Source organism: Drepanopeziza brunnea (assembly GCF_022702325.1).
Source record: "Drepanopeziza brunnea f. sp. 'multigermtubi' strain 214-2 chromosome Unknown ctg6, whole genome shotgun sequence".
In the NCBI taxonomy this organism is placed as follows: domain Eukaryota; kingdom Fungi; phylum Ascomycota; class Leotiomycetes; order Helotiales; family Drepanopezizaceae; genus Drepanopeziza; species Drepanopeziza brunnea.
The window spans coordinates 1349622-1374219 of NW_027094069.1; the positions used below are offsets into that span (position 1 = coordinate 1349622).

The window sequence follows — 24598 nt, forward strand, 5'->3', positions numbered from 1 at the left end:
ACAGCTTGACAACGCCTCTATTACGATTTCGTATAAAGATTCGGTATGGCTATTAGGAATAGCGTCCCAAGCCTCCGATATGATTTCTCGTAGTCTCTTAAAAGAGATCGATTGAGCGTTATCAACAGATAGAAAATATGTCTTCTGCATAAAGTAGTTTCTTTCGAGCGTCTACGCCGTTTTTTCGGTGTTTCAGGAGCAAAAGCAGTAGAAAAACTCCTTTGTAAAGATATCGGTGAGCTCAAGAACTGATTGATATCTATTACAGCTATTACTTGTTATAGCTATTAATAATTATAGCTATCAACAGATTAAAAACGGGTCGAATACACAAGAGTTTCCAGCAAAAAGAAAGATTCTACTCTGTAAGCAAGACGAAAGACAAGTAAAGTTAGGTGGCCTTTATTTCAATTGGCTTAAAGCCCTTGAATTCTCCACTATTACCCCTTGCCATGCCCTGAATCGGTCCATAAAAGACCCAGTAGTAGAGTACATTTACTACTACTATTTAGGCTACTGTACGTCAATCCTGCAAGCTTCCGAGGGCGGCGCAAAGTCAGCATGAACCGATCCGACAAGCAATCACAGTGGGGAATGGTGGGTCGTGGTGGGCATAGTGGGCATAGTGGGTAAGAGTGGGTACGGTGGGTATGGTGGGGTGGGTGTTGGTATAGTGGTCCAAGCGAGCCCGTGTGACCGGGGGGGCCAACGGGGGAAGTGTTTTACTCTGTAGATAATAGTCATAATATATGGATGGATAGGAGAATTCCTTCGCCTTCGAAATTTCCATCTGCTTATCATCTATTAGTTTTGAAACCAAAACATATCCAATCCATTCTCTTCCAAGTTCCATCATTGCGGTGCATCGACTCGACGACGGCAACCGCGACCACGACGGCAACCCACGACCGCGACCGCGACCGCGACCAGCACCAAACCCTCCTCTCCTCTCCTCTACTCCTCTCTCTCTCTTTGTTACCCAAACCAACTGCCATTATCCATCCAAGTTTCTTTTCACCTCCTTGCCTCCAGACACAATCGGACTTCAACCCAACCCTGCTATTCCCATCTTCTCCTTCAACTGCGACTGCAGCTTCGATTTCTATTTCCACCTCAAATACAGCCTACCCAAGCTCTTTCTCCCCCCCCCTTCCACCTTCCACCCTCGCCCCAGTTACACGAAACCCATGGATAGGCAACAGCAGCACGCCTGTAGCAATGATTTGAGCACCTTCGCAAGCCTTTCACTTCCACAATGCAGCATCCCGAACTGAAAAGACCTACACGCAGGTTCGTCAACCGATAACCTTCACATCCCCCGGCGCGCACTCCCTGGTCCAGGTGCTCTTGCCGGAACTCAACAAACGCCCCCTCATACCTCTTGCCTACAACGAAAACCTCTCTTGGCGACCGAGTTACGGCGGTGGTAAAGGTTCCTGGAGACCCTCAGAGCTACCTCGGCGCCAAGGGTCGCAACTGTTGCAGACATGGCCAATAAACTCTTGTCGCTGGAGGCTGCGCTGGATGAAGAGAGGAAAGATATACTAGCCATGTTGGAAGCCACTCCATCTGCAGCGACCACAACACCTCGCCATAAAGGTTCTGCCAGCTCTCTGGCACTGAGGCGAGCTGCTTCCCCTTTCATAGCGCCACTATCACCTCAACGCAATATGCTGGATCTCGACGACGAGGATTGGGCGCCGAGGAAAGACTCGCCGACTGGGACGATTGGGAGTGGCAAAGCAACGACGCCCCGGCGAAAATCCTCCAAGAGACAGATGGTTCGTGTACGCAGCATGCTCGATATCGACGATGAAGATTGGGCCCCTAGGAAGGAATCACCGAACGGAGAGACCAGTGCTTCGGGCGCGCAAAGCTTGCAGAGCTCACAGAGCTCGCAGAGCTCGCAGAAGATTCGGACCCCGAAGATTCGCGTACGCAGCATGCTCGATATCGACGATGAAGATTGGGCCCCTAGAAAGGAATCACCGAACGGAGAGACCAGTGCTTCGGGCGCGCAAAGCTTGCAGAGCTCGCAGAGCTCGCAGAGCTCGCAGAAGATTCGGACCCAGACGATTCGCGTACGCAGCCTGCTCGATATCGACGATGAAGATTGGGCCCCTAGAAAGGAACCGCTGAATGGAGAGACCACTGGTTCGCGCCCACCAAGCTCGCAGGCGATTCGGAGTATGCTAGATCTTTCACCTCTCACTGGCGAGCCAATCCGGAGCACGCTCGGCACGGGAAACGGTTACAGCACGAGCTACATAGGTCATGAAGCTGTGAAGAGGCATTCGTCGTCGACAAGGAGCGCAGCGTCATCTCCGACAGAGGGTAATTTCCATCGGGTGCCGATGGACAAGCACGGCCGCCATAAGAGGAGTTTTTCGGACGCAGCCACGAGGCCAGCATCTTTTAGCCATCGGGCGTCTTCTAGAGACCGAAATCTCGAATCTGCATACCAATTCTCAGGATACCTGCCAAGCAATCCTGGTGGGCCCGTAGCCCCCAAGCGAAACACCCTGGCAGGGAGGAAAGCTTCTGCCATGGCAGAGGCGGTCAGAGGGGGAACCATGAGCTTGTTTGGAGATCCCACAGACCGAGGTCGGAACAATTCGATTTCTTTGGCGGGATACAGCACCATCAAGACCATGAAGTCCAAATCCCCCGCTGGCCGATCGATTCTGCGAAACAGCTCTCCGCACGCGGGTAGTTTCGGCCCGGAGAATTCCATGTTCAAGCTGAAGGACGGGAGGGTCTTCGACATGAAACACGCATATCGAAGGCTGTCGGACGCTAGTCTTGCTATCTCGGGTGGTGGGCTATCGACTCTGGGGGAGAAGAAGCAGCAGCGTGGACGGGCTAGTAGTGTGGGTGCAGCCTGCGGAAAGAATCTTAGACTCCAGAAGGACTACAGAACCATCGATGGAGAGGATGTGGTAATGGATAGCAGTGAGGAGGATGGTGGACGCAGTGTGTCCGATGACGATCAGCAGAGGGGCAGGAGGCGAAATGACAGACGGCAGGAACGGGCAAATTCAGAAGGGCCAGTTGGTCTGCGCAGAGCGAAGGTTGGGAGACAACCTCAAAGCCAAATGGCTGCCGCAGAGGAAGAACGTACGTATCGCATATCTGCTCCTCAAGTGATTTCACTGACACACTGTACAGGAGAGCAAGTTGCTGCCAAGCATGTCGAGCAGTACAAAGTAGGCTCGCTCCTCGATCCCGAAATCACCGTAACGAACCCGGCCGGAGAACGATCCGTGAGATCCAACAGACAGAACAGCGTACATCCTTGGACAAGTTTCGACGAGGGGGCATCAGGGTTGAACACGCCAGTCGATTCTGATATCGAACAGGACTTCACCGATATCAAGCGTGCTCAGAAGCTCTCCGTCAACATGACGGCCGTCCAGTCGACACCTGCCAGTGGCCGCAGTGTTCGTACGATATATCGGGGAGATTTCGCAAAGATGCAGCAGGAAGGCGACGACCACCCACGTCGAGTGCGGAAGTACCTGGTTGCTACAGATCTCAGCGACGAAGCTGCCCACGCTCTGGAATGGACAGTCGGGACAGTTCTGCGAGACGGCGATACACTCCTCGCCATCTATTGCGTGGACGAAGAGGTTGGCATTTCCGCCGTCGACGGCAGTCCAGAAGAAGCGAGGCTCAAGGAGCAGGCTGCCACCGTCGATGGGCCAACCAAGCTTTCGGTTTCTACTCCAATACTCACTCCGACTAAAATTTCCAGTCCACTGGGACCAGGCTCCGCAGCGAATACCCACGGCGCTGGCGTATGTCCCCCCGGCCGGGAAAAGTCAAAACCTGAGCTAGAACGGCAAAGAGCTGTAGATGACATCACAGAACGAGTCTCCAGGCTGCTCCGGAAGACGAAACTCCAGGTCAAGGTCGTTATCGAAGTCGTCCACTGCAAGAGCCCGAAGCATCTCATCACTGAAGTCATTGACTACTTACAACCCACCATGGTGATCTTGGGAAGTCGGGGACAGAGTCAACTCAAAGGGTATGTTTTCCCTCCTCCAGCACAACACTAGCTGACAAGTGAATAGTGTCATCCTTGGCTCCTTCTCGAACTACCTCGTTACCAAATCCTCCGTTCCGGTCATGGTCGCACGGAAACGCCTGAAGAAACACAACAAATACAAGCGTCCCGCTATGCGCCTTGCCAACAACCTCGCTAACCCGAACGTCAATAGCTTGGCTGCCGCAAAGATTGATTGAGCTGTTACAGGTCTTTGGTGGCTCTCTGTATACCGGCTCTGCCGGCAGGGCAGGTGTATTTGACGGATCAAACATGCGATTTTCACAACATGCACGGATTCTTGATCGAGAGGGTCGTGTGAGACTGCACTCTTCTCCCCCTTGTCTTCTTCTGAACTGGGTACCTTCTCCGCTCCACGCTCTCCTCTCAAAACAGGCGTTACGACACAAAATTAAAAAAAAAAATTCGTTATAAGATACATCAAAATCGCCGAATATCTTGGCAGTAGGGAGGGGGAAAAAAAGGAGTGGACTGTATGAGGATACAGAACCAGGCTCCCGGCTTTGAGCTGGTGGGCGCGGCGTTGCTTGGGAGCTTGCTTGGGGTTTCATTCTTTCTGTCTGATTCTCTGTCACTGAGCGGGGGCTACTTTTTTCTTTCTTTTGTTCACTGGCGTAACATGGGGGAGCTTTGCGAAGGATACCTATTTTGTGAGCGTGACTTGGCTTTGAGTCTGCTGGGGGAGAGGGGGAGAAATTCTGGTAGTCGTCGATACATACCATAGATACCTTATCAACCTACCTCGTGTGACGAGCGCGCGGTGAGCGGGATCGCGAATAGCGCGAATAGCGAACAGCGAACAGCGAAAAGCGAATAGCGAATAGCGAATACACCAAACACCTTTTTTTTTCTCTTTTTTTTTTTATACTTTGTTGAGGTTCTACCCAATTTTATTTTACCTTTGCGACTTTGCTTGAGATGTTACACCCCCCCCCCCTCCTTCTCCTTCTCCTCTTCCATTCTCCCCCTTTTGCCTTTTTGCTCATTTTCTTTCTTTTGGTTGTGAGTGAGTGAGTGAGTGAGTGAGTGAGTGAGTGAGTGAGTGAGTGAGTGAGTAAGTAAGTAAGTAAGTAAGAGCGGTGCGATGGATAGAGAGGGTTGAGATGGGGGACACAGGAATCCGAATATGAAGGAGGACGTTCGTAAGTAGATGGATGCTCTCAAGCCGCTCTCTTTCTTTCACCACGCCCGATGCATGACCTTCACGCAGCTCCTTCGTTCCCCCTCGAGGTGGGGCACACTCTTCTAAGTACTGCAGGAGGCGGGCGCTGGGAATCTTGAGCCCGTATATGTACCTACGATTATTCTTCTGACGGAGCCTACGACGGACCGACCGTGAAGATCCTGGTGTGAGAAAGGCCCTGCCTTCCACACGTCTCGGCCGCCAAGCGGACCCAGGCTTCGAGGAAGTCGAGATTCGAGCCTACGTTATGCTCCATGTGGTCCAGATCTTGCTCGTTTTGCACGGCGAGGCAATCGTGGAATGTTGGTATCTCTGTGTGTGTATATTTTCATATATATATATATATATACATATAAAGGTAGGAGTTATACCACTTGTTGACAGAAAACGCAAGTCACCATCTATCTTTCCTTTTCTGCATCTCTCGGCAACCGCTGTGCTTTTCTGTTTGCTCCTCTCCTTGTCTGCGGTTCTGTTCTGTTTCTAGGTGCCGATGTGGCCAAGAAGCATGAGGGAGGTGACTGGCAAGTGTGTATGTGGTCACTATCAACGGTGTCTGCTGGGAAAGATGCAAAAGGAAGGAATGGGGTTGTGACATCGGAATATTCTGATCCAGGGAACTAACTCACTCATACTTCTTGGACTGTTAACCACGAGACTTTGGGAGCGGTGGATTACACTCTGACTGAATACCCGGATTGATTGCGTTTGTATTCAACTTCGTCCCTTCCGCAGCATCTTGGGGTTCTTGGGCAGACGAGGAGCTGATATAGGTATATGATGTAGGCATGGTCACCTCTCTCACCGTCATCTTCACTTCCAAAGTTGCTCTTGGGGCTGGGGCGAGTCAGTGTTCGAGCCAATGTCAGGCGCAGAACCAGATCCAGGGGAGTACTAATCCCGCCGACGCAGGATCCTACCGACCGTCCGACCCCGATACGTGGCACAAGTAGGTAGGGATCATGAGTGAGTCTATGACATGGTTCACGCAAAGACGTGAAGGTATGCGGGAATGGCCCGGGTTGTTTCGTGGCAGCCAATACCTAGGTACCAACTCAGCTGATCAGAATGCATATTCTTTCATGTAAGGATATTTGTATGTATGTCTTTCGCTACCTGTGCAGACCTATCTAGGAGGTCGGCAAAACTCTCAAGTCTTGACGAGCAATCGCGTCTATATCACACCTTCCACCCACATCTCAAAAGAAGGGCTTGGATAGAAACGATGCTAGGAGTGAAGCTCTGAGCCTCCTTCTGTAAGTGTATCGATCGCATCCATCTACCTATTCAGCACCGAACAGAATATGATAGAATATAACATTCGGCATTCCATCTCTCGCTTATCCAGTCCGATATGACAACCATTCTCCCCGCCCACCCTCATCCTAAAGTCCAGCACTCCTCTACTCAAACCTCTCCCGAATCCACTCCTCCCAGCCCTGTCCTCTCGATACCGTCACTGATTCCGCTTCCGCTCCTTTAACCCCTCCTGGAATATCACTTGCGAAAACACACACCCTGTCAACGATAGCATTCGGCGTCTCGCTTAAGAAATCAAACATACTTGTGCTCGTAAGCCGGACAGCTCTTGCAGACGGCTCGCTTGGGTAGGCGTGAGCAATAGGCGATAGGGAGAGTTGGTTGGTCTAGTTCTAGGTCGCTATTATCATTATCACAATGTAAATCCTAGGGATATATTTCCCACGGTTGACTTGAGACGGACAGATAGGTGCAAAGTGATCCTGCCTGACATGAACAGAGGATGATCCTATGAATAGAATTAAGGACGAGACCCGAAAAATCTCACACATATCTTGACTCCTCGCTACACACTTACTGTTTGCAGGTCGTGGAGGTTTGATGGATGGACGGGGCTGAGATTGGTACAGTAACAAAACAGGAAATGCCTCCGAAATAATCATGGTATGTTCTGAGATCCGCTCGTTGCACCCATCGATCTCTAAAGCCTTTTCGCTTTCGCCCTACAGCCCGTACTTCGCAGGATTCCTTTGGCCCTGGACAGTCGAGCCCTTTCCATCGTCGTTCAGAGCGACACTGCTCTTCACCTCGCCGCTGCGGCTCGGAGCGGGACCCTTGCCAACAGCTTGACCAGAGTCCTGACCGATAGCTTGACTGGACTTCTGGGCAGTCCTCGGGCCCTTCGCGTCTCCAGCCTTAGCAACGGCAACGGGACGTTTCGACCCGCCTCCAGCAGCACTCGCTCGTCCGCTCGTTGCCTTCCCATCAACATCGCCAGCAGCAACAGAGACGCTAGTCTTCCCCACGTCCCCTCCCCCAGCGCTCTTCACCCCAGCCCCCGTCCCCTCCCGGTTCGCCGCGACCTTGTTCAGCACTGCGGCAACTCCCTCCTGTTTTTTCTTCTCCTCCGTCTTCGCTCCCCCGGCCTTCCCTCCCTTGGCCTGCTCTCCCTCGGCCTTACCCCCCTTGGCCTGCTCTCCCTCAGCCTTACCCCCATTCGGCTTCGGCTTCGGCATCGCAACCAGCTTCCCCCTCTTATCACTCTCCCCACACCAAAGCCTCGAGGAATATTCCCACTTCTCCCCCGCCACATCCTCCCGCAAGTCCGGCACGAAGAAATACTGCTGCCCGTGCACGACGTACACGAAACTACGCAGGCCCACGTTCGCCCGCGCCTTGTAGCCCGGGATGCACTCGAAGTTCCACGGCTGCCACACCGTCCAGTCCTCCCAGGCCTCCTCCGGGTACTTCTGCGTCTCGGGGACGCGCCCGCCCCGCGGCGGGGGCACGGCGCTCAGATCCACCTCCTCCTCTCCGCTCGACGCCGGGGTCTGGGGCGAGGTATACGGGGAGGAAAAGTAGGCCGGGCGGGAGTCCGCAGAGAGGGCTGGCATGGTCGACAGCGAGATCTTGCGGTGGCTGGAGCGCTTGGAGATTCGCAAGGGCCTGGAAGCTTCCTGGGCCGCGGCGTGCTCGGCGTAGGTGGTGCTGATCCAGCAGGTGGTCACGCCGTTTTCGGTGATGCTTGCTTCGAAGGGGGCCGTCTCGGCGAAGGGGAACACGCCTTTGAATTTCACGCAGGCGTTGCCGGTGCCTGCGAGGACGAGGAGGAGCGGGATGGAGAGCTGCATGATGAGGGGCTTTTTCGCGCTCTCAAATTAGAATTTTGGGTTGGAGATGGTGTTTGGGAAGACACGTCAAGTGATGTAAATTTCTTGCTTGCTGAAAAAGAGGAAAAGAGGCGAAGGGAGAGGAGAGGCGGAAACACTTGAACATATCTCATCTTCGGATCCATTCCTCGTCAACCAAGCAGGGAAACAAGTATCCCATTCGGGAAATCCTCCGCGTGTCGCTGTCTCATGCCCAACAATTGGTTTTTGGGGCCAGGAGCAAGGGGTCTCTCAAGGGCGCGTTGTTGTAGTAGCGTCTCGCTTAACCCCAGGGACCCGCCAAGAAAACGATGTGGGCGAGTTGGGTCTGATAACATTGTAGAACGACGTGATATCTCCTTTCAGGGTCTGTTCAGAGGCTAAGCTCCTCCTCCTTATCGAAGATTGTGATCCAGTCCCGTACCGTGAGACGATTTCCTCCCCTTTATTTTCCTAAAGCGGGCGTCGACTATTAAGTTCAAATGACGCCTGCCTGCAAGTACCGTACGAATCTACCGCCCGGAATATATATATACCTATATATATATATATATTTGATGCCCGAAGAAGAAATAGAAAAAAGAGAATTTTTTTTTTCTTCTCCATTACCCAATACCCATTCACTCACCACCCAATTCAACCCTTCGCATACACCTACCTACCTAGCCTCAAGGCGGCCGGACCCCTCAAAGCCACAAAACGCTCCCAACATCCTCCCTCCATAGTCATCGTTCTAACCAAAAAAAAAAAAGCCAAAGACGAGAACCAGCCTCTCACACAAACGACGGATTCAAAAAAATCAATCCAAAGAAGGACTTCCCATTCGAGTTACGATTTAAATCTAGTTTCAAGCGTTTGGTTTGATGATGCGAAACCTAGGTACCTACCTAGGTTCTGATCTTACGGCGGCACCGATTATTTTCACAAGTAATTTAAGAACTATGCTAGCTACCTTAACCAACCCTCTCTCGAGACCGTCCCGACCGTCTTAAAAAATAGGGGGGGGGGGGGGGGGGGGGGTTCCAGGAAGGTCAGCTGACCGTTTAAATGCTATGTGCCTTTGAAGATTCTATCATCAAGGGAGGCTAAGCGTACCTAGGGCTGGCGTGGGAAACACTTTTGATAGGTATCTACGTATATTTCGACGTCACTAAACATTTGAAGTCTATTGTTATTGCCTATTAGCGCAGTGTTTTGATATGCTATGTATTGGATACACGGTCAGAAAGTTTGGGGATCCGGAAAACTGGAAAGTGTCAACCCGGAGTCTTAAAATGCACAAAGAACAAAAATTGCAAATTCTCATCTCATTTTGATTTAAAGCTGTGGTGTTGCCCGTTTCCCGCCTTCATGTTGTGATAAAGACGGCTGCAGAGGGAAATATGCACATCGCACCCAAGTCCCAGTGCTTGACAAACTCTATGGACCACCGGCCCATGCCGTCAGAGAGTGAAATATTCAAATTCGGTCTCGCGATAGCTCGCTTAAACCAATCCTCGAACAATAAGAGACCGACTCTCGAAGAATGATAAATCATCCGCTCTCGCAACAGCCCACGAATGTTGACCTTCAAAGAATCATAAATCGCTAGCCAAAGGCAACACGGAGATCCAGCCTAATTGAATAGATACCCACCTTCACCGCAGCACAGTGCTTTAGATGTAGAACATGCTGTCTTTCATACTGACAGGAATGATGGGAGTTGTAGCAGCAGTAGTAACAGCTCCGGGGGCTTGGTTATCGGAGGGTTCGAAATGCTCGGCGAGGTAGATCCTCATCCGAGTGCACAGCAAGTCTGCGTAGAAGGCGGGGGGGCAGAGACTGACGGACCTAGTTGCACGACCGAAGAGATGGGACATGTTGTGCGTGAGCTCCTCTAGGGCATCGGCAGCGGTCTGGCCTGGTTTCTGCTTGAGGTAGCGGAAGATCTCGTCCAGGATCACGTAGTAGTGGGCAGAACGGGCACTACCCTGTATGCAGCTGTGAGATTGGAGGTAAAAGTCCCAGTTTCGGGCCTCGGTCACTCCACGATCAATAACTGTACCGGCTTCACAGTTGGAAGTGTCATCGGCGTTGCCTATGGCGTTGGGGTAGAAACGAGTATGGTGTCTCTTTCCGCAGACGATGATCGAAATACGGGGGAAACCCTGTTTCGTTGCCGTGGCAGGGTACTTTTGGCGACAGGCATTGCGGATTAGAGGCAACTCATCGTCAAGAACCAACTGGTACTGACCCTCGGAGACACCATCACGGTATATAATGATGTTTTCCGGGAGTTGCTTATTGATCTTTTGCCAGATGTCTAATCGGGACATCATCAGACTCTCCAAGCCGGACACCATCTCCTGCCTCGAAGCCTGGATCGAGAAGTCGGATGGCCATTGGCCGAGCCACTTGTCAACGCTAGCAACAATGCCAGCGACACTGGGAGCGGTTTCCCTTGAGCCAGGTGATGGATGTGTGACATCAAGACCGACGACCATCGTCTTGCCTTCGCTGATGACTCCAAGCTTAGCGGGCTCGACGGTATGATTGATGCCACCAGCCTTCATGTTGAACTTCAAGGATATGTTACCGAAGTACTGATCCTGCCCACGCCCACCCTTCGCAAACTTGGTGGAGACGACACAGATAGTGTGAATTCCAGCCTTAGTGTCGGCGATCCTCTTGATACTGCCGTAGATAGGGTTGTCCTCATAGGGAAGAATGACAAGAACGAAATTTGGTCGGTCTTTTAACTCATAAAGCTCACGGAACTTGATCTTGATCTTGGCCTCGTTTGCACCCTCCTCTCCATCGCGGAGATCCACGCTCGAAGGTCGATAATTGCCGAGGAAGCCACTGGGGTCGATGCCAGATCTGCGAAGAAAGTCTTTAAAATCATCGACGGTGGCCTTGATCTGATCATCGTCGACTTTGGGACATCTTCTGTCGGATTTAATTATCATGTAGGTCCAAGTACCAATCGGGGCGGCCTTTTGAAAGCGGACATTTGCCATGTTCCATCTACCCTTGTTGATGTTGACGTTGATCGTCTGACCTCTAGGGTCCTTGTACTTGACTTGAGGTGGAGGCAGTACGCGAGCATTGACAGTGACGAGACTAGAACCAACTTGCAAGCCAAGAGATCCCTGATACGATGTTAGAAACGATTTCAAATTCTGTGAACGCGTAACTTACAGAAATGGAATTGGAATTGGCGTTTAGTCCAAGCATGGCCCTTCCATCACTGGTGACAGAATTCGCGTTTTCCCATGGCTGTCGGCAGGCGAATTTGATCATCTCGCTGGTTTGAATAGGGCTCAAACGACGCCCGATGGGCTGGCCGGGGAGGACAAGGCAGACTTCGGCGGGAAGATAGCTCGGGTTCTCTTTGCTGCCAACGTTGACAACCGGGAGACGCTCATTGAGCTGCAACCCCGGATACTCTAGAAATCGGGATTAGGGACTGGGGCTTCACCTGGAACGGGGACTTACTGATCTGAAAATACTTGTGGACCGTGATTAACTGATTGGTTGGAAGCTTGGGTCCAGCTTGTGGGCCACCGACCTTCTTTCCCTTTCCAGGTGGTTTGGCATCCGCACCCGTTGGGGGGCCGTCATCAGAGATCCAGAAACTCACGTTCTTCGGCCCGGCACCATCAAATTCAACTTTTGGTGGGTGGTCCAACTTTGAGCCATCACGGGGATAGGCCAAGCCGGTGATGCTCTTTATCTTTGGGATAACCTCACCCTTCTTGTTCTTCTTGGTTGGAAGATGGGTCTGTTCAACTCGGAGATACCTGAGTTTACTGTTTAGACTTTTCTTGTTCCCAGTGCCGAACTTTGCAAAGAGCACATCTAGGCGGACTGGCTCAATGAAGACACCGTTTGTGACGTTGACATTCAAGAGCAAGCCACCGGTTCCGGGGCGTACACTTAGAAAGTAGCCACGAAGGGATTCGAGGCCGCCACCGAGAGACCGGATGTTGTGAGCATTCGCCTGGCTACGGTCGATCGAGAAGTGTCGGTTTTGGCCGATCGAAGTGACGGCGCTGCGCGACTGTGGGTGGCTGCCAAAGACAGCATTCATGACTTGGATGATCTCAGCCTTTTGAGCATAAGTTGGACCTGGGTTTGGGGAAGCGAGGTAGCTGCAGAGGTCGGAGACAGAAAACGTGAGTGGCGTGATTACTCTCACAGTGTAGGTAATGGCCCGCTCGAGGGGCTCATCCTGGCCCTCTGCCAAGTATGGAATCTGAACCGTAAAGCCATCGGGGATATCCAGTACCCGTGGCGAGATAATCATGGATTTCCACTCGGTCGCAAGACCAGTGAACTCGGGCTGCTCAAGAAGGAGCTGGAAGATTCTTGCCAGCTTTCTGCCGGTAGTGGCAGGGGCCACTTCGACATTATACCGAGTCAAACTCAGGTTGGCTGGGGCAATGACCTTGAAGTAATTGGCGTATACGGTAATCTTCTTACCAAGTGTACCAAAGCCTGGCCGATTGGGCATTTGCTTGGTCAGTGATGTACTGGCCATTGCCCCACTGAGACTCTTCGACTTGTCCATGTAAGCAGTCTCAATGGCGAGCGTTTGAGCATCAGCGGGGGGAGGGGGTTCATTGGGTTGCTTGGTTGGGTCCCTGAAAAGTTAGAAGTCGTCGTCTGTAATGGGTATGAAAGCTCGAGATACTTACTTGTAAACAACAACCGGCTTATCCTGCTTTCTATAACCCCCTTGACCTCCTCCGCCTCTACCTCCGCCATCACCCCGATACCCGCCACCGCCACCTCTGCCACCTCCACCGCTATCACCCCGATATCCGCCGCCTCCGCCCCTACCTCCGCCCCTATCACCCCGAAATCCGCCGCCTCCGCCCCTATCGCCCCGATATCCGCCGCCTCCGCCCCTACCTCCGCCCCTATCACCCCGACCGCCGCCTCTTCCGGACATTTTTAGATAAAGGTCGACCTAAGGGTACAGTGGGGTATGTCGAGCAGGACCGGGTGAACCGAGTCGGATTGACTTGTATGTGTGCTGTATTGACGCCTACGCGATCAAAGTGAATGCAGGATATGTCCTGATTTCGAGAATGCGCAAGACCTGGGTAGGCTCTTCCACACAATGTGTCGGGAGAGAAATTATTGGTGGAGATCGATCTGCTGGTGAGCTACCATGTAGAGTATGCTTGTTAGTCACGTTTCTAGCCGTGAAATGGATGCCGACTCACGAGGTTGTGAGTACCTGGTTGAGAAAGTTGGGGGTGAGGGGGGAGATACAGAGATGGAAGAAGTGAAGAAAGAATATGTTGAAGAACAAGTGCAAGGGAACTGAGCTTGGTTCATATGGCTGTTTTTAGTGTTGGTGTTGTTGTTGTTGTTGATTTTATTAGGAAAGGAGGGGATGAGTGTGTGTAAATTTTTAGGAAACAAGAACAAGCTCTGCCAAGCGCAGAGGTTGGATGGGAAGCGGACGAGAGAGAAGAATGGAGAGAAGAGATAGCAGGAGTCTTACAGCTGCGCGCTTTTGTAGAATTCTTGACGATATCTACCGTTGTTGGTAGACTAGAGTCCTACCTGGAGTCCAGCGAGGTAGCAGAACTGTTTGCTTGTTTAGCAGAGAAGTATGCGAAGGGGTACCAAGTTAAAGTATACGACAGATCTTGCGTCCTCAGGTCAACTATCATGCACCTGGTGGTAAGACGAAGATGAGAGGTATAGAAGAGGTGGGAGCTGGTGGGGAGGAGGGGGGAGGGGGGGAAGGGTGGTTTGGAAATGGCGGTAAGAAAAAAGAGAAGCAGCATGCAGCGATGTGCATGCGTTGGTTGGCCCGGAAGAGGAGGAAAAGGACGCGAACTCACAGATACTTCAGCAAATTCCAAGATGAAGCTTGAGGGGGGGTTGTTTGTTGTTGGTCGAAGGTATATTCCCTAGAGGAGAGGGAGAACGCTAGGGAAGGCAAGACGTCGACACGAGAATGACTCGCTGGCACGTGCACGGGCACGTGCATGGGGACATGAGAGGAGGATTCAGAGTGGGGAAGGCAGGGCTGAGGGCTCCGTACGAAGTAAAGATATAAAGATATAAGGAAAAAAAGATGTAAAGTATCAAGTAGGTACCGGTACTGGAATCGAGTGACAAGTGCAATACAAGAAAGGAAAAAGAAAGAAAAAAAATACCAGAGTGAGTGTGATCTTGATCTAGACCTTGATCATCCCGTAGACAAGGATCAGGAGATTCAAGACACGAGGTAGTACCTTTGTTTGTTTGACCGTTTGTTTGTATGTTTGCTTGTTTTTTCGTTTGATTTCCTTGCTCATTTGCTTGCTGCCCGATTGATCGCAAGCAGCCAGCGCACGCCAGCTACCAATCATTGCGTTGACACGGATGACCGCATCAACAGGCTCACCGACGTACGGAGCTCTCAAGCCACCGGGAGTAAAGGGACCTAGCAACCAGTCACGGGGAACTCTATACCTGTCCACTTACCTACCCTCCCGAAGAACTACCTGCAGAGTTTTATTCGCGTTTGGATCTGTCGTCAACCGAGACGTTTTTGGTTACGCATCTCGGTGTCTCAGCGTCTTGCGGCCGCCAGACCCCGCCTATGGAGCCACGATTCAGTACGAATAATGAAAACTGCTGTGACCGGCACCGATGAGTGTATCATGGAAGGCAGAGGCACGAAAAGAGAACCTAAGTAAGCAGAGGCTATCCTATAAGCCATGCATAACGTCTCGAGCGAGGAGATCGAGAAGCTTGGGTTAGAAAGTAAGGCTGTTATAGCCGATGGATGAGGATCTCCAATTATCTAATATCATATCCCTCCCTATAAGGCTCACGTTGTGCAGCATCCTGTTATTTGTGGCGTGCTATGTTTCAATCAAGCCATCTATCTACGTGCATTACACCCCCGGCCCGCTACAGATGCCAGCAATGCATCCAGCCTTCTCCTCCCCGTCTTTTACATCGTCTCTGCTATGATTCGTAACAAGCGAAACATATAAGTAATAAATAAGACTAACATCGACTTAATCGATATGAAGAGACCAGTTGCTTTGAGCAGATTGAGATTGAAAACCATCGTAGTCTAATAAAGGGTTACTATTTAATCTACCTTATGTTGTAGGTCATTGCTTATATTAGGAAAGGCAATGAATATATATGTATTGACTATACAGTAGCATGATAAGCGAGACGTCAAACAAATCTCTTTATTGCCTTTTCAGACGAGGACCGATGGGTCCTCTACGGAATGCAACTCGTCCGTACTCTGAGAAGGCCTGGCCACTGAACGTACAGGACAGACATATTAATTACCCTTGCGATGCATGAGGCGGGAATCAATATGCACAATCGACCAGGACCCACCAGCACGCCTACCATAAATGAGCCTAGCAGATAAAAGTAGGAGTTGACCTCGCCATTTTGGGCCCAGATCCGCCTCAAAACCTCGCGGCATCTCTTTCTACAAGACACCAATGACGCTCCGCTTCGGCATCTACGGTACTCCGATAGTGCGGAACGTCTGGCCTATTGCCAAAGTTGGTTGTCTATCAGGCCTTGTGAGACGTGAACGCATTCGAGCCTGACTATAAGCTCTCATCAGTTGAATTCGGGAAGCCCCAGATCCACTACCGAAGAATTTCTCAAGCGAGGAAAGTGTACGATTTGAACGTATATGTATGGCAATAATAGAGACGAGCCGCCCTTCTCACATTGCATCGTCGACACACCTGGTCCCTGGAACGAACGACCTCGAAACGAACCCGACCGACAAAAAGTACCGTAGCGATCTGCTATTCCTCAGTTCGAGCATGTGTTTGATATTTCGAAGGAGGAAATTTGCAGATCGATTACGATAGCAGCGTTGTTCAGATTGGTGCATCGGCGCTTTCATGGGCTCGATATACCGGTACGTCGATGAATGGGCACGAAACATTCAGCAAGTTGCCCGACGCGTCTGACTTGCCGAGAAATGCACCCGGCGGGTACGAGGGATTTGTTTGCTGAGGTATTTGGGTCAATTGAGTTGAAGGGACTTCGAGAGCAGGGCCGAAAGGGTATATGTTGCTGAATTGTACACTCTTGCATTGCTGCAATTCTAGCGAAGTGGTTTTGGCTATGAAGCTTGCACGCGGGGTGCCGGGGAGAGATCCTGCAGCTTTTCTCAGAAACACGTGATGACATAAACTAGCAGGGGTACCTAGCTTAAGGCGCTAGGGATTATCGATAGCAGAAATATTTCTTGAGAGAAGGAAAAGGACCATCCTACTCTGCAACTCCAACACAACTGCCCACCATGGTCAAGAGAAAAGTAGGCGCACTTGATAAGGTGGAAGCTGATCTGTTGGTAACCCAGACTCAACATATGCGCCTCCGACTAATCCTCCTAGGTCGAGTCTCCAGTACAAAATCAAGAGAGATCCAAAGTAAGCAGCTCACAATCTAATGCGGTCGGCACCCGTGCTGACCATATAGATCCTACCATAGCGATTTCAGGAATCAGTTCGAACAATATGTATCCCAGCGTGATATCTTCCTGGTTTCTCCGAGGAGCGCCCTCTCCAGCGGTATCGTCTCGTTCCACGACTTGATTGACTTCATTGCCCACGTCGCAGAATGTTTTCCCGAAGATACTGCCGAATTTCCAGAAGATCTGAAAAAGATGCTCACATTGCATCATGCAGAACTCGACAGCGAATTGCGGGAGAAGATCGTTGGCAGCTTGGTCTTGTTGCGCCGGAAAGACATCATCGACTCATCTAACCTTCTCAATACCTTGTTTCCCATTCTGGTTTCCACACCCAGCAAAACCCTGCGTACCCTGCTGTTTCAGAGAATTATATCTGATCTGCGAACCTCGAACTCGAAATCCACAAACCACCGTCTCAATCGCACGATTCAGACCGCTCTTCACAATCTCCTCACATCTGACCGCACATCACAGAAGGGTATCTGGGCCGTCAAGATTACCAGAGAGCTTTGGAAGCGCCAAATATGGACCGATTCGAAGGCTGTCGAGATTATGAAGGAAGCTGCTCTGGCGGAAAATGCGAAGGTAATTGGAGGCGGTGTTCGATTCTTCCTTGGAGGCGACAAGGAGCGCGAAGACCAGCTCGAGGACGACAGCAGCGACGACGAAAAGGCAATTGACATTGGGAAGATGAAGCATTCGGCTGGCGTCAACAAGAAGAGCCGGAAAGTGAAGAAGTCCTTGGAGGAAGCTGTGAAGAAGGTCAAAAAGATCGAGAAGAAGAAGAACCAGCCACATCCCCTCAATTTCTCCGCTCTACATCTCCTCCATGATCCGCAGGGCTTTGCCGAAACCCTTTTCTCTAAGCATCTCCAGAACTCGAAATCGAAGCTTAATCTGGAGCAGAAGCTACTTGTGCTACAGCTTGTTTGCCGGCTGGTAGGTCTGCACAAATTGACCGTTATTTCTCTATACTCCTATTTCATCAAATACCTCACCCCTCGACAACCGTCCGTCACATCCTTCATGGCGTCTTTGGCACAAGCAACGCACGACTTAGTGCCGCCCGATGCGCTGGAGCCTCTTGTCCAGAAGATCGCCAACGAGTTCGTGTCTGAAGCCTCTGCGTCGGAAGTCGCATCCGCTGGATTGAACGCCATCCGGGAAATCTGTGTCCGACAACCGCTAGCGATGAACGATACACTTCTGCAGGATTTGGTCATGTACAGGAAGAGCAAGGACAAGGGAACAATGATGGCTGCGAAGGGACTTTTGTCGTTGTACCGAGAGGTTGGTGCTGATCTATTGAAAAAGAGAGACAGAGGAAAGCAGGCTACTATGGGCATCAAGAGCGGCTCGATCACAGAGAGAAGATTTGGAGAGCAGGAAGTTGGTGGTATCGAAGGTCTCGAGCTTCTAGAAGAGTGGAAGAGGAACGAGAGGAAGCGCAAACGCGAGGAGGCTGGTCTACCGGAACTTGGGACGGACGAGGAAGACGATAGCGATGACGAAGAAGAAGAGGCCAAGGGATGGGAAAATTGGGATGCCGAGTCCGATGATAGTGATGATTCTGGCGGGTGGAACAACGTCGAAAGCGATGTCGAGATTGAAATCAGCGACAGCGAAGACGACAACCCCAATCCGAAGAAACAGAAGCTTGACAAGAAGGTTGCCGAAAACGAGGAGAAGGATAATGCCGAGAAAGTGCTTGAGAAGAAGATCTCGAAGCTTGCGACGACGAAGATTCTTACCCCTGCCGATCTCGCGAAACTGCAAGAGCTACGCCTGGAGGCCGGCCTTGACAAGGCTATGGGCAAGAACAAGACACATGCCGAACGACTGAAGCAGATTGCCGCACGTCATGCGGACGATGCTCTGACAGCCGATCAAATCGAAGGATTCTCGAAGCTGCGCAAGAGTACGAAGGAGGAGATGATTGCCCTGGCGAGGGAAGGCAAGGGCGAGAGAGGCGAGCACAAGAGTACCCAGGCTCTCAGGCGGCAGAAGAAAGATATAGAAGGCAAGAGTTCAACGAATAAGGAGAAAGCGCGGAAGAAGAATTTCATGATGACTCTAGGCAAGGCGAAGTATAAGCAGAAGAGGAGCTTGGTACAGACGAAGCGGGTGCTGCAGGGTCATATTGAGCGGAATAAAAGAGGCGGTAAGAGGGGAAATATCGGAATGTAGATGAGCCGGTAGCTATAAATGTTGTGCGTGCGTTTGGGACATTCCAGATTCTCGCTTAGAACATGGGGATTCCGTATGAAGTGGTTCTCATTGCAAAGTAAGTACTTGGCTATTGAATACCCGCTGCCTATATAAGGACTTTGGTGCGGGCGAGGGCAACTACAAGCTAGCTACCGATAAAGTCCTTCTTTGGATACATGTGGTTGGCTGAGGGTTCTGGGATCTTGGAACTCTTGCCCTCTGGCAATGTGATGAAATCGCCCTAGCCTGGTCGACATGCAAGCGACAGTTGCAGAGACATTTCAATCGAAAACGAGATATACAACAAACTGGGCCCGCACCCTCGTCTGGTTGGAATCATTGATTTGGAATCCCGCCGACTGCTATCTTACCATGGAATACATGCCTCATAGCAACCTAGAGAGAGGCCTTCCTCCTCCAAAACGCCACGGTCACGGTAACGCAACGACTCCGCTGGGCCAAAGAGGCTGCCGAAGGCCTTCAGCTGCTACGCAACGCGAAACCTCTGCACTGCGAATTCAACCCTAAAACCTTCCTGCTTGATGCCCATCTAGGTCTCAAGATTGCAGATTTTAAGGGCTCATCGCTTGCAAGCTCTACGCCGTCAGCTTACAGCGGACCACGGTTCGTGATACCTAAATCATAATTAGCGCGATCCACCGACCGTACAAGATGATCTATTTGCGCTAGGCACTACCATCTACTTCATAATGACGGGCCAGCTCCCCTTTCTCGAGCTTCATGAGGATGGGGTGGAAGAAAACTATAGGAACCGCAGGTTTCCTGATGTCTCGGATATGGCCTGTAGAGAGCTCATCGAACAGTGCTGGAAAATGCAGGTTGCCTCTGCGCAAGATATTTACGACTTCATAAGAGATTTGACATAGCATGGGCTATCAGATTCCTGATTATGTTCCCGTGTAAATCAGCATTAAAGCGCCAATATGCCGCTCAGTCAGTCATCCATTATTTTTTTCGCTGACAGAGAGCATCCTTCGTCTTCCGGTATTGTGGCCCGATATGAAGTTTCTTGGTTCGCGGACTAGACGGATTCGGATAACTCGTAATTGTGTTGCGTGAGTTGGAATTTTCACGGTGTCTTCTTTATGCGTTGGCCAGATTTTTGCACCGGGCGCAATTTCAAAGGGCAAAATTTTGATAGGGAATGTTTTTCGCATCGTTATATCAAATTTGAAAAATGATCAACCTGCAATATCAAACACCGGATTGTGGTGAAGATCACTTCACGTCGATTCAGTGATGTCTTTTAAGGAAAGAATTACCAAAAGGAAAACGATTCCGGAACGGGGAATTGAACCCCGGTCTCCTGCGCACACGATCGATGAGACAATCTGTTGAGAGGCAGAAATGCTAGCCACTACACCATTCCGGATTTTAATTAGATGGCGGGCTCGGTTCTTTTATGTATATTATTGACACTAGTAGAATTACGCCCTGGGCATTCGCTTCAGCGGGGCCCGGCACCGGAACTTACCTTTCTCTTGAACCTCGCAGTTGGAGTACGAAAATACAAGCAGATCGAAGAGCGAATGGAACACCAAAAACTCTGAAATCTTTTCTAATAGATTGCTACGTTACGAATAATCGCAATCATCAAACGAGACTGCTCTTCCCGGGCTGACAGACTTGAGAGACTTGGCGTGATGACTCTGTGTGGCAAATATACAGCAACGCTCCACACTATAATGATATTTCTGAACGTCATCGGATCAAAGATCAGATTCTCACATTGGTGATTTTGTTTTGTAGCTGCGGGGTGGATGATGAGGGTGGATTCTGATATTCTGGCTTGGCCTGGCATGTTCGTGATTTGTTTGCATGCTTGTTTGCGGTATAAAATTGCTTTGGAGGATACGGGCGATGGCTATTTGACTTTAGAATCACTATGATAGACGGTCGTAGATAGACGGTCGTAGATACTTCGCGTCTATTTAATCTCGTATCCAATCCCTGGAAAGGAGCAGATATGGGAAGTGCGCTGCATCCGGGAAAAACGACTACTTCTGGCCTGACGCTGGAGAACTATACCCCCCAGATAGGCTGAGAGTTATCCAAATATTAATGTATACATACCGGTCTATCAACAGCTCCAGCATGGGTGCCACATAGTAGTTTTGATATATTTTACTCTATATATACTTGGGCCGAACGTAGATTGAACTTTCAACTTTGAAAGCAGTGAATATGAGTCCGACAGTATCTACCGTGTTGAAGTATAGTTCTTGGTGTCTATAGAGAGGGATATAAAAGAATAATTGGAGTCGATAACTGCACAGTTCGTTCGATGAGCGTGCCTTCATGCTTTACCCAAAATATCGATGAAATATTTGCTTAAGGTCTGTTTGCGTAGACGCCGAGTATCTCAAACAGCTACAGCTTTGTAGGCTAAGCAGTGAGTAACTGTTTCAAAAATTCGAGCTCTTGTATATGAACTAAAAAATATAATCAAGATACTGCCAAACTATTCACTGCTGTCATCTGTATTATGAATTGAAGAAATCATACAGAAGAGGCATCTAATAGGGTTTCAAACTCACCTTATCCGCTCGTAGTCGTGGCTTAGGATCTTGGTTTCTATCACGGTATAGGTCGTTGCACTATGTAATTCCAGCGTTCGTTTACACCGAGATTTGTGATCCATTTCGTAGATCGCTGAACAAAATCTTCAACCTTTCCAAAGATGTACCTAGAACTGCTACATCATGTATAGAAATACTATCTTGATCTGTTGTACACACCAGTCATAGTCTCACTGACTAATAATACGCTTCTATCAATATCGGGCATAATTATTTCCCTATGTGTGATCGAGAGAGCGTTTTGATTTAGAGAAATGAGAAGGCGAATACAAAATCGTTGCATTCAAGTGTCTGGATTGTCGGTCGTTATATATATCATACAATAGTTAGACCCCAGGACAGTCTACAAGGAAAGATTGAGAATGATTGATACCTTCAGCTGTGAGACTAGAGAATATCTCGCTGCTTAGGATCTTCTTTTGCACTTTTCAGGAAATTTGACTCAATGACAACCTTGCACCACCAAAGTTATCTCGTAATAGTAGTTGATGATAAATCTGGCCGTCAACCTAGGACAGAACCAAACAGGATGGTTGTTACTATTCAAGGGGCTATGAAGAAAACGTTTTTATAATACTGGTTATAAAAAGAGCATTTGCCGCATGCAATTGAGCTTTGATAACGTGTTTATGCTTTTAATATATGCATTCAAAACAACTGGAATCGAAAGCTCGTCAGATACCTGATCACAATCAACGATAGAAGAAGCAATACAAATCAGTTATTCCCTATTAATAAGTTGTAGAACTGAAAATAATAGGACTAGAGCCGACCAAGATAAGAAATGCACCTCAGATCCTGGTTGACGATATGACAATTACATGAATTTCCTGATAGATTAAAAACGTCTGCAAACCGCTTTCAAATAATCAAAACAGAAAACATCTTAAACAACAAAGGCCTCACTGTGTCTCCAAATAACCTCGGATAAAGGTGGGTTATAGGTTGTTAGGAACATTCCATACCCACCTCGGGAAGCCAGGATGTTAGGTTGACGACGACCACGAGACTTGTTAACTTGAGCGTTCCTGCCTGGATGAGAATGGACACGTCTTCCACAAACCTGCCATCTGCCTGGTTTGTTTACTCTCCTTAACGACCTCTCGCTTCAAATGTAGACGCTCCCAAACAGCGGCGACACGTGCTGGACACTAAATTTGGGGGAGGCCCACCAGAACTACGACCGCTGTACCCGGCTAATTCCGCTAGTCCCAAAATTTTCGAGATGCATCCTCAGCTCCAATCTTCCTCTCCCGACCAACCACCAGACCACAACATCTATCAATTGAACCATCCTCCCACGTCGAAGACATCGAATCTTCCTATCTCCACTCACTTCTTCTCCTAATATCCCCCTCCGTTCTCACATACATATAATACAATGAGTGCGCCACCTACCTCCTCTGGCTCGACCAAGGTTGATGCCGTCATTCAAAAGGTCGCCGCCAACACCCCCGAGAAGCTGAGCGGTGTCCAACTCTACTCCAGATTCGCCTTGGCTGGCGCTCTCTGCTGTTCTATCACCCATGGTGGAATGACTCCAGTGGATGTGTAAGTTTCGCTGCAATTGCGCTCAACAGAGGATGCAAAGTTTTATTGCGTGCGAGAAGAGGATTCCACTGACCTATGGTCCCAACAGCGTCAAGACAAGAATACAACTCGATCCCGCCACATACAACAAGGGGCTCGTTGGGGGATTCAGACAGGTGGTTGCCAAGGAGGGCATGGGAGCTCTGGCAACTGGTTTCGGACCAACTGCTGCTGGTTACTTCCTCCAGGGCGCACTTAAGTTCGGAGGATATGAGTTCTTCAAGCAAAAGTCCATTGATGTTCTCGGATACGAGACTGCCTCCAACAACCGCACCGCCGTGTACTTGGTCTCTGCCGGTATTGCAGAGTTCTTCGCCGATGTTGCCCTCTGCCCTCTCGAGGCCACCCGTATCCGTCTCGTCTCTGAGCCAACATACGCCAATGGTCTCATTGGTGGTTTCGGAAAGATGCTGAAGAACGAGGGTGTCGGCGCCTTCTACGCTGGTTTCGGCCCTATCCTGTTCAAGCAGTAAGTACCCCTTCTTTCATACGCCACATGATGTTGCGGTATTAATGATTTTCAGGGTCCCATACACCATGACCAAGTTCGTCGCCTTCGAGAAGGTTAACGAATTCGCCTGGGGCTTCTTTGACAAGAAGAACTCCTCCGATGTATTCCAGACCACTGTCAACCTGGGATCCGGTCTGATGGCTGGTTTCGCTGCTGCCATCGTCTCGCAACCCGCTGACACCATGTTGAGCAAAATCAACAAGACCAAGGGTCTTCCCGGAGAGGGAACCGCCAGCCGTCTGATCAAGATCTACAAGGAAATTGGCCTTAAGGGATCTTTCGCTGGTATCGGTGCTCGTCTGTTCATGGTTGGAACTCTCACTGTAAGCTCGACTCTCAAATCTCTTAGTTGTCTGCCACTAACTCTTCTTCTAGGCCGGTCAATTCGCTATCTACGGAGACTTGAAGAAGGCATTGGGAGCCACTGGAGGTGTCGAGATTGCCAAGACCAACTAGATGTCTTCACACAGGATGGATGGTGGAAATCCATTTGCACAGTCTTTATGGATAGAAGCGAGGCAGTCTCTCCCTATACCTCTATGGGGATCGAGACATTTCGCAGAACACATTGTTTTAGGCTGGGATAGTCTTGCGTTCGGGGCTCTTTTCTTCTGGAGCATTAGACGTCCTTGCTGTTTGTGAGGGAGGGCGAGCTCGTGTTTTCTCTTCCCGGTGTTTCTCTGCATAGGAATGGGATGATTCGGGCGTCTTTCTGTAATTATAGGTCCTTTTCCCGCTGCTGCAGCAAATAGACGATATTGAGTAGACTTTTGTTTCCAGGGCAATTTCCTCCTCTTTACTCTCTGCTCTCTCTACAGGACACGCTCCTCGTAGTCTGGGAGCATTACTAACGA

The 24598-nt window shown here is 50.0% G+C and overlaps 6 protein-coding genes across 6 annotated transcripts; 4 read left to right on the top strand and 2 right to left on the bottom strand.

Annotated features, from left to right (window-relative positions):
• Positions 1–1487: 1487 nt before the first annotated feature.
• Positions 1488–4245, top strand: L3040_004222 (uncharacterized protein; the record flags this gene model as incomplete). Its single annotated transcript, XM_066154165.1, has 3 exons — positions 1488–3117; positions 3169–4027; positions 4074–4245. The coding sequence occupies 3 exons, from the start codon at positions 1488–1490 to the stop codon at positions 4243–4245; spliced, it is 2661 nt and encodes an 886-aa protein (XP_066011900.1).
• Positions 4246–6037: 1792 nt separating this feature from the next.
• Positions 6038–6567, top strand: L3040_004223 (uncharacterized protein; the record flags this gene model as incomplete). The annotated part of the gene is made up of 3 exons (XM_066154170.1): positions 6038–6198; positions 6470–6505; positions 6561–6567. The coding sequence occupies 3 exons, from the start codon at positions 6038–6040 to the stop codon at positions 6565–6567; spliced, it is 204 nt and encodes a 67-aa protein (XP_066011901.1).
• Positions 6568–7231: 664 nt separating this feature from the next.
• L3040_004224 (uncharacterized protein) lies at positions 7232–8359 on the bottom strand (the record flags this gene model as incomplete). Its single annotated transcript, XM_007288997.2, has 1 exon — positions 7232–8359. One exon carries the CDS (start codon positions 8357–8359, stop codon positions 7232–7234), a length of 1128 nt encoding a protein of 375 aa, XP_007289059.2.
• Positions 8360–10032: 1673 nt separating this feature from the next.
• On the bottom strand, positions 10033–14369 carry L3040_004225 (uncharacterized protein; the record flags this gene model as incomplete). Its single annotated transcript, XM_007288996.2, has 8 exons — positions 10033–11508; positions 11558–11805; positions 11855–13002; positions 13057–13302; positions 13414–13530; positions 13875–13883; positions 13937–13960; positions 14221–14369. 8 exons carry the CDS (start codon positions 14367–14369, stop codon positions 10033–10035), a joined length of 3417 nt encoding a protein of 1138 aa, XP_007289058.2.
• A 2292-nt stretch (positions 14370–16661) lies between these two features.
• On the top strand, positions 16662–19022 carry L3040_004226 (uncharacterized protein; the record flags this gene model as incomplete). The annotated part of the gene is made up of 3 exons (XM_066154186.1): positions 16662–16708; positions 16756–16791; positions 16841–19022. The coding sequence occupies 3 exons, from the start codon at positions 16662–16664 to the stop codon at positions 19020–19022; spliced, it is 2265 nt and encodes a 754-aa protein (XP_066011902.1).
• Positions 19023–23024: 4002 nt separating this feature from the next.
• Positions 23025–24200, top strand: L3040_004227 (uncharacterized protein; the record flags this gene model as incomplete). The annotated part of the gene is made up of 4 exons (XM_007288994.2): positions 23025–23194; positions 23283–23702; positions 23758–24067; positions 24120–24200. The coding sequence occupies 4 exons, from the start codon at positions 23025–23027 to the stop codon at positions 24198–24200; spliced, it is 981 nt and encodes a 326-aa protein (XP_007289056.1).
• Between the last annotated feature and the right edge of the window lie 398 nt (positions 24201–24598).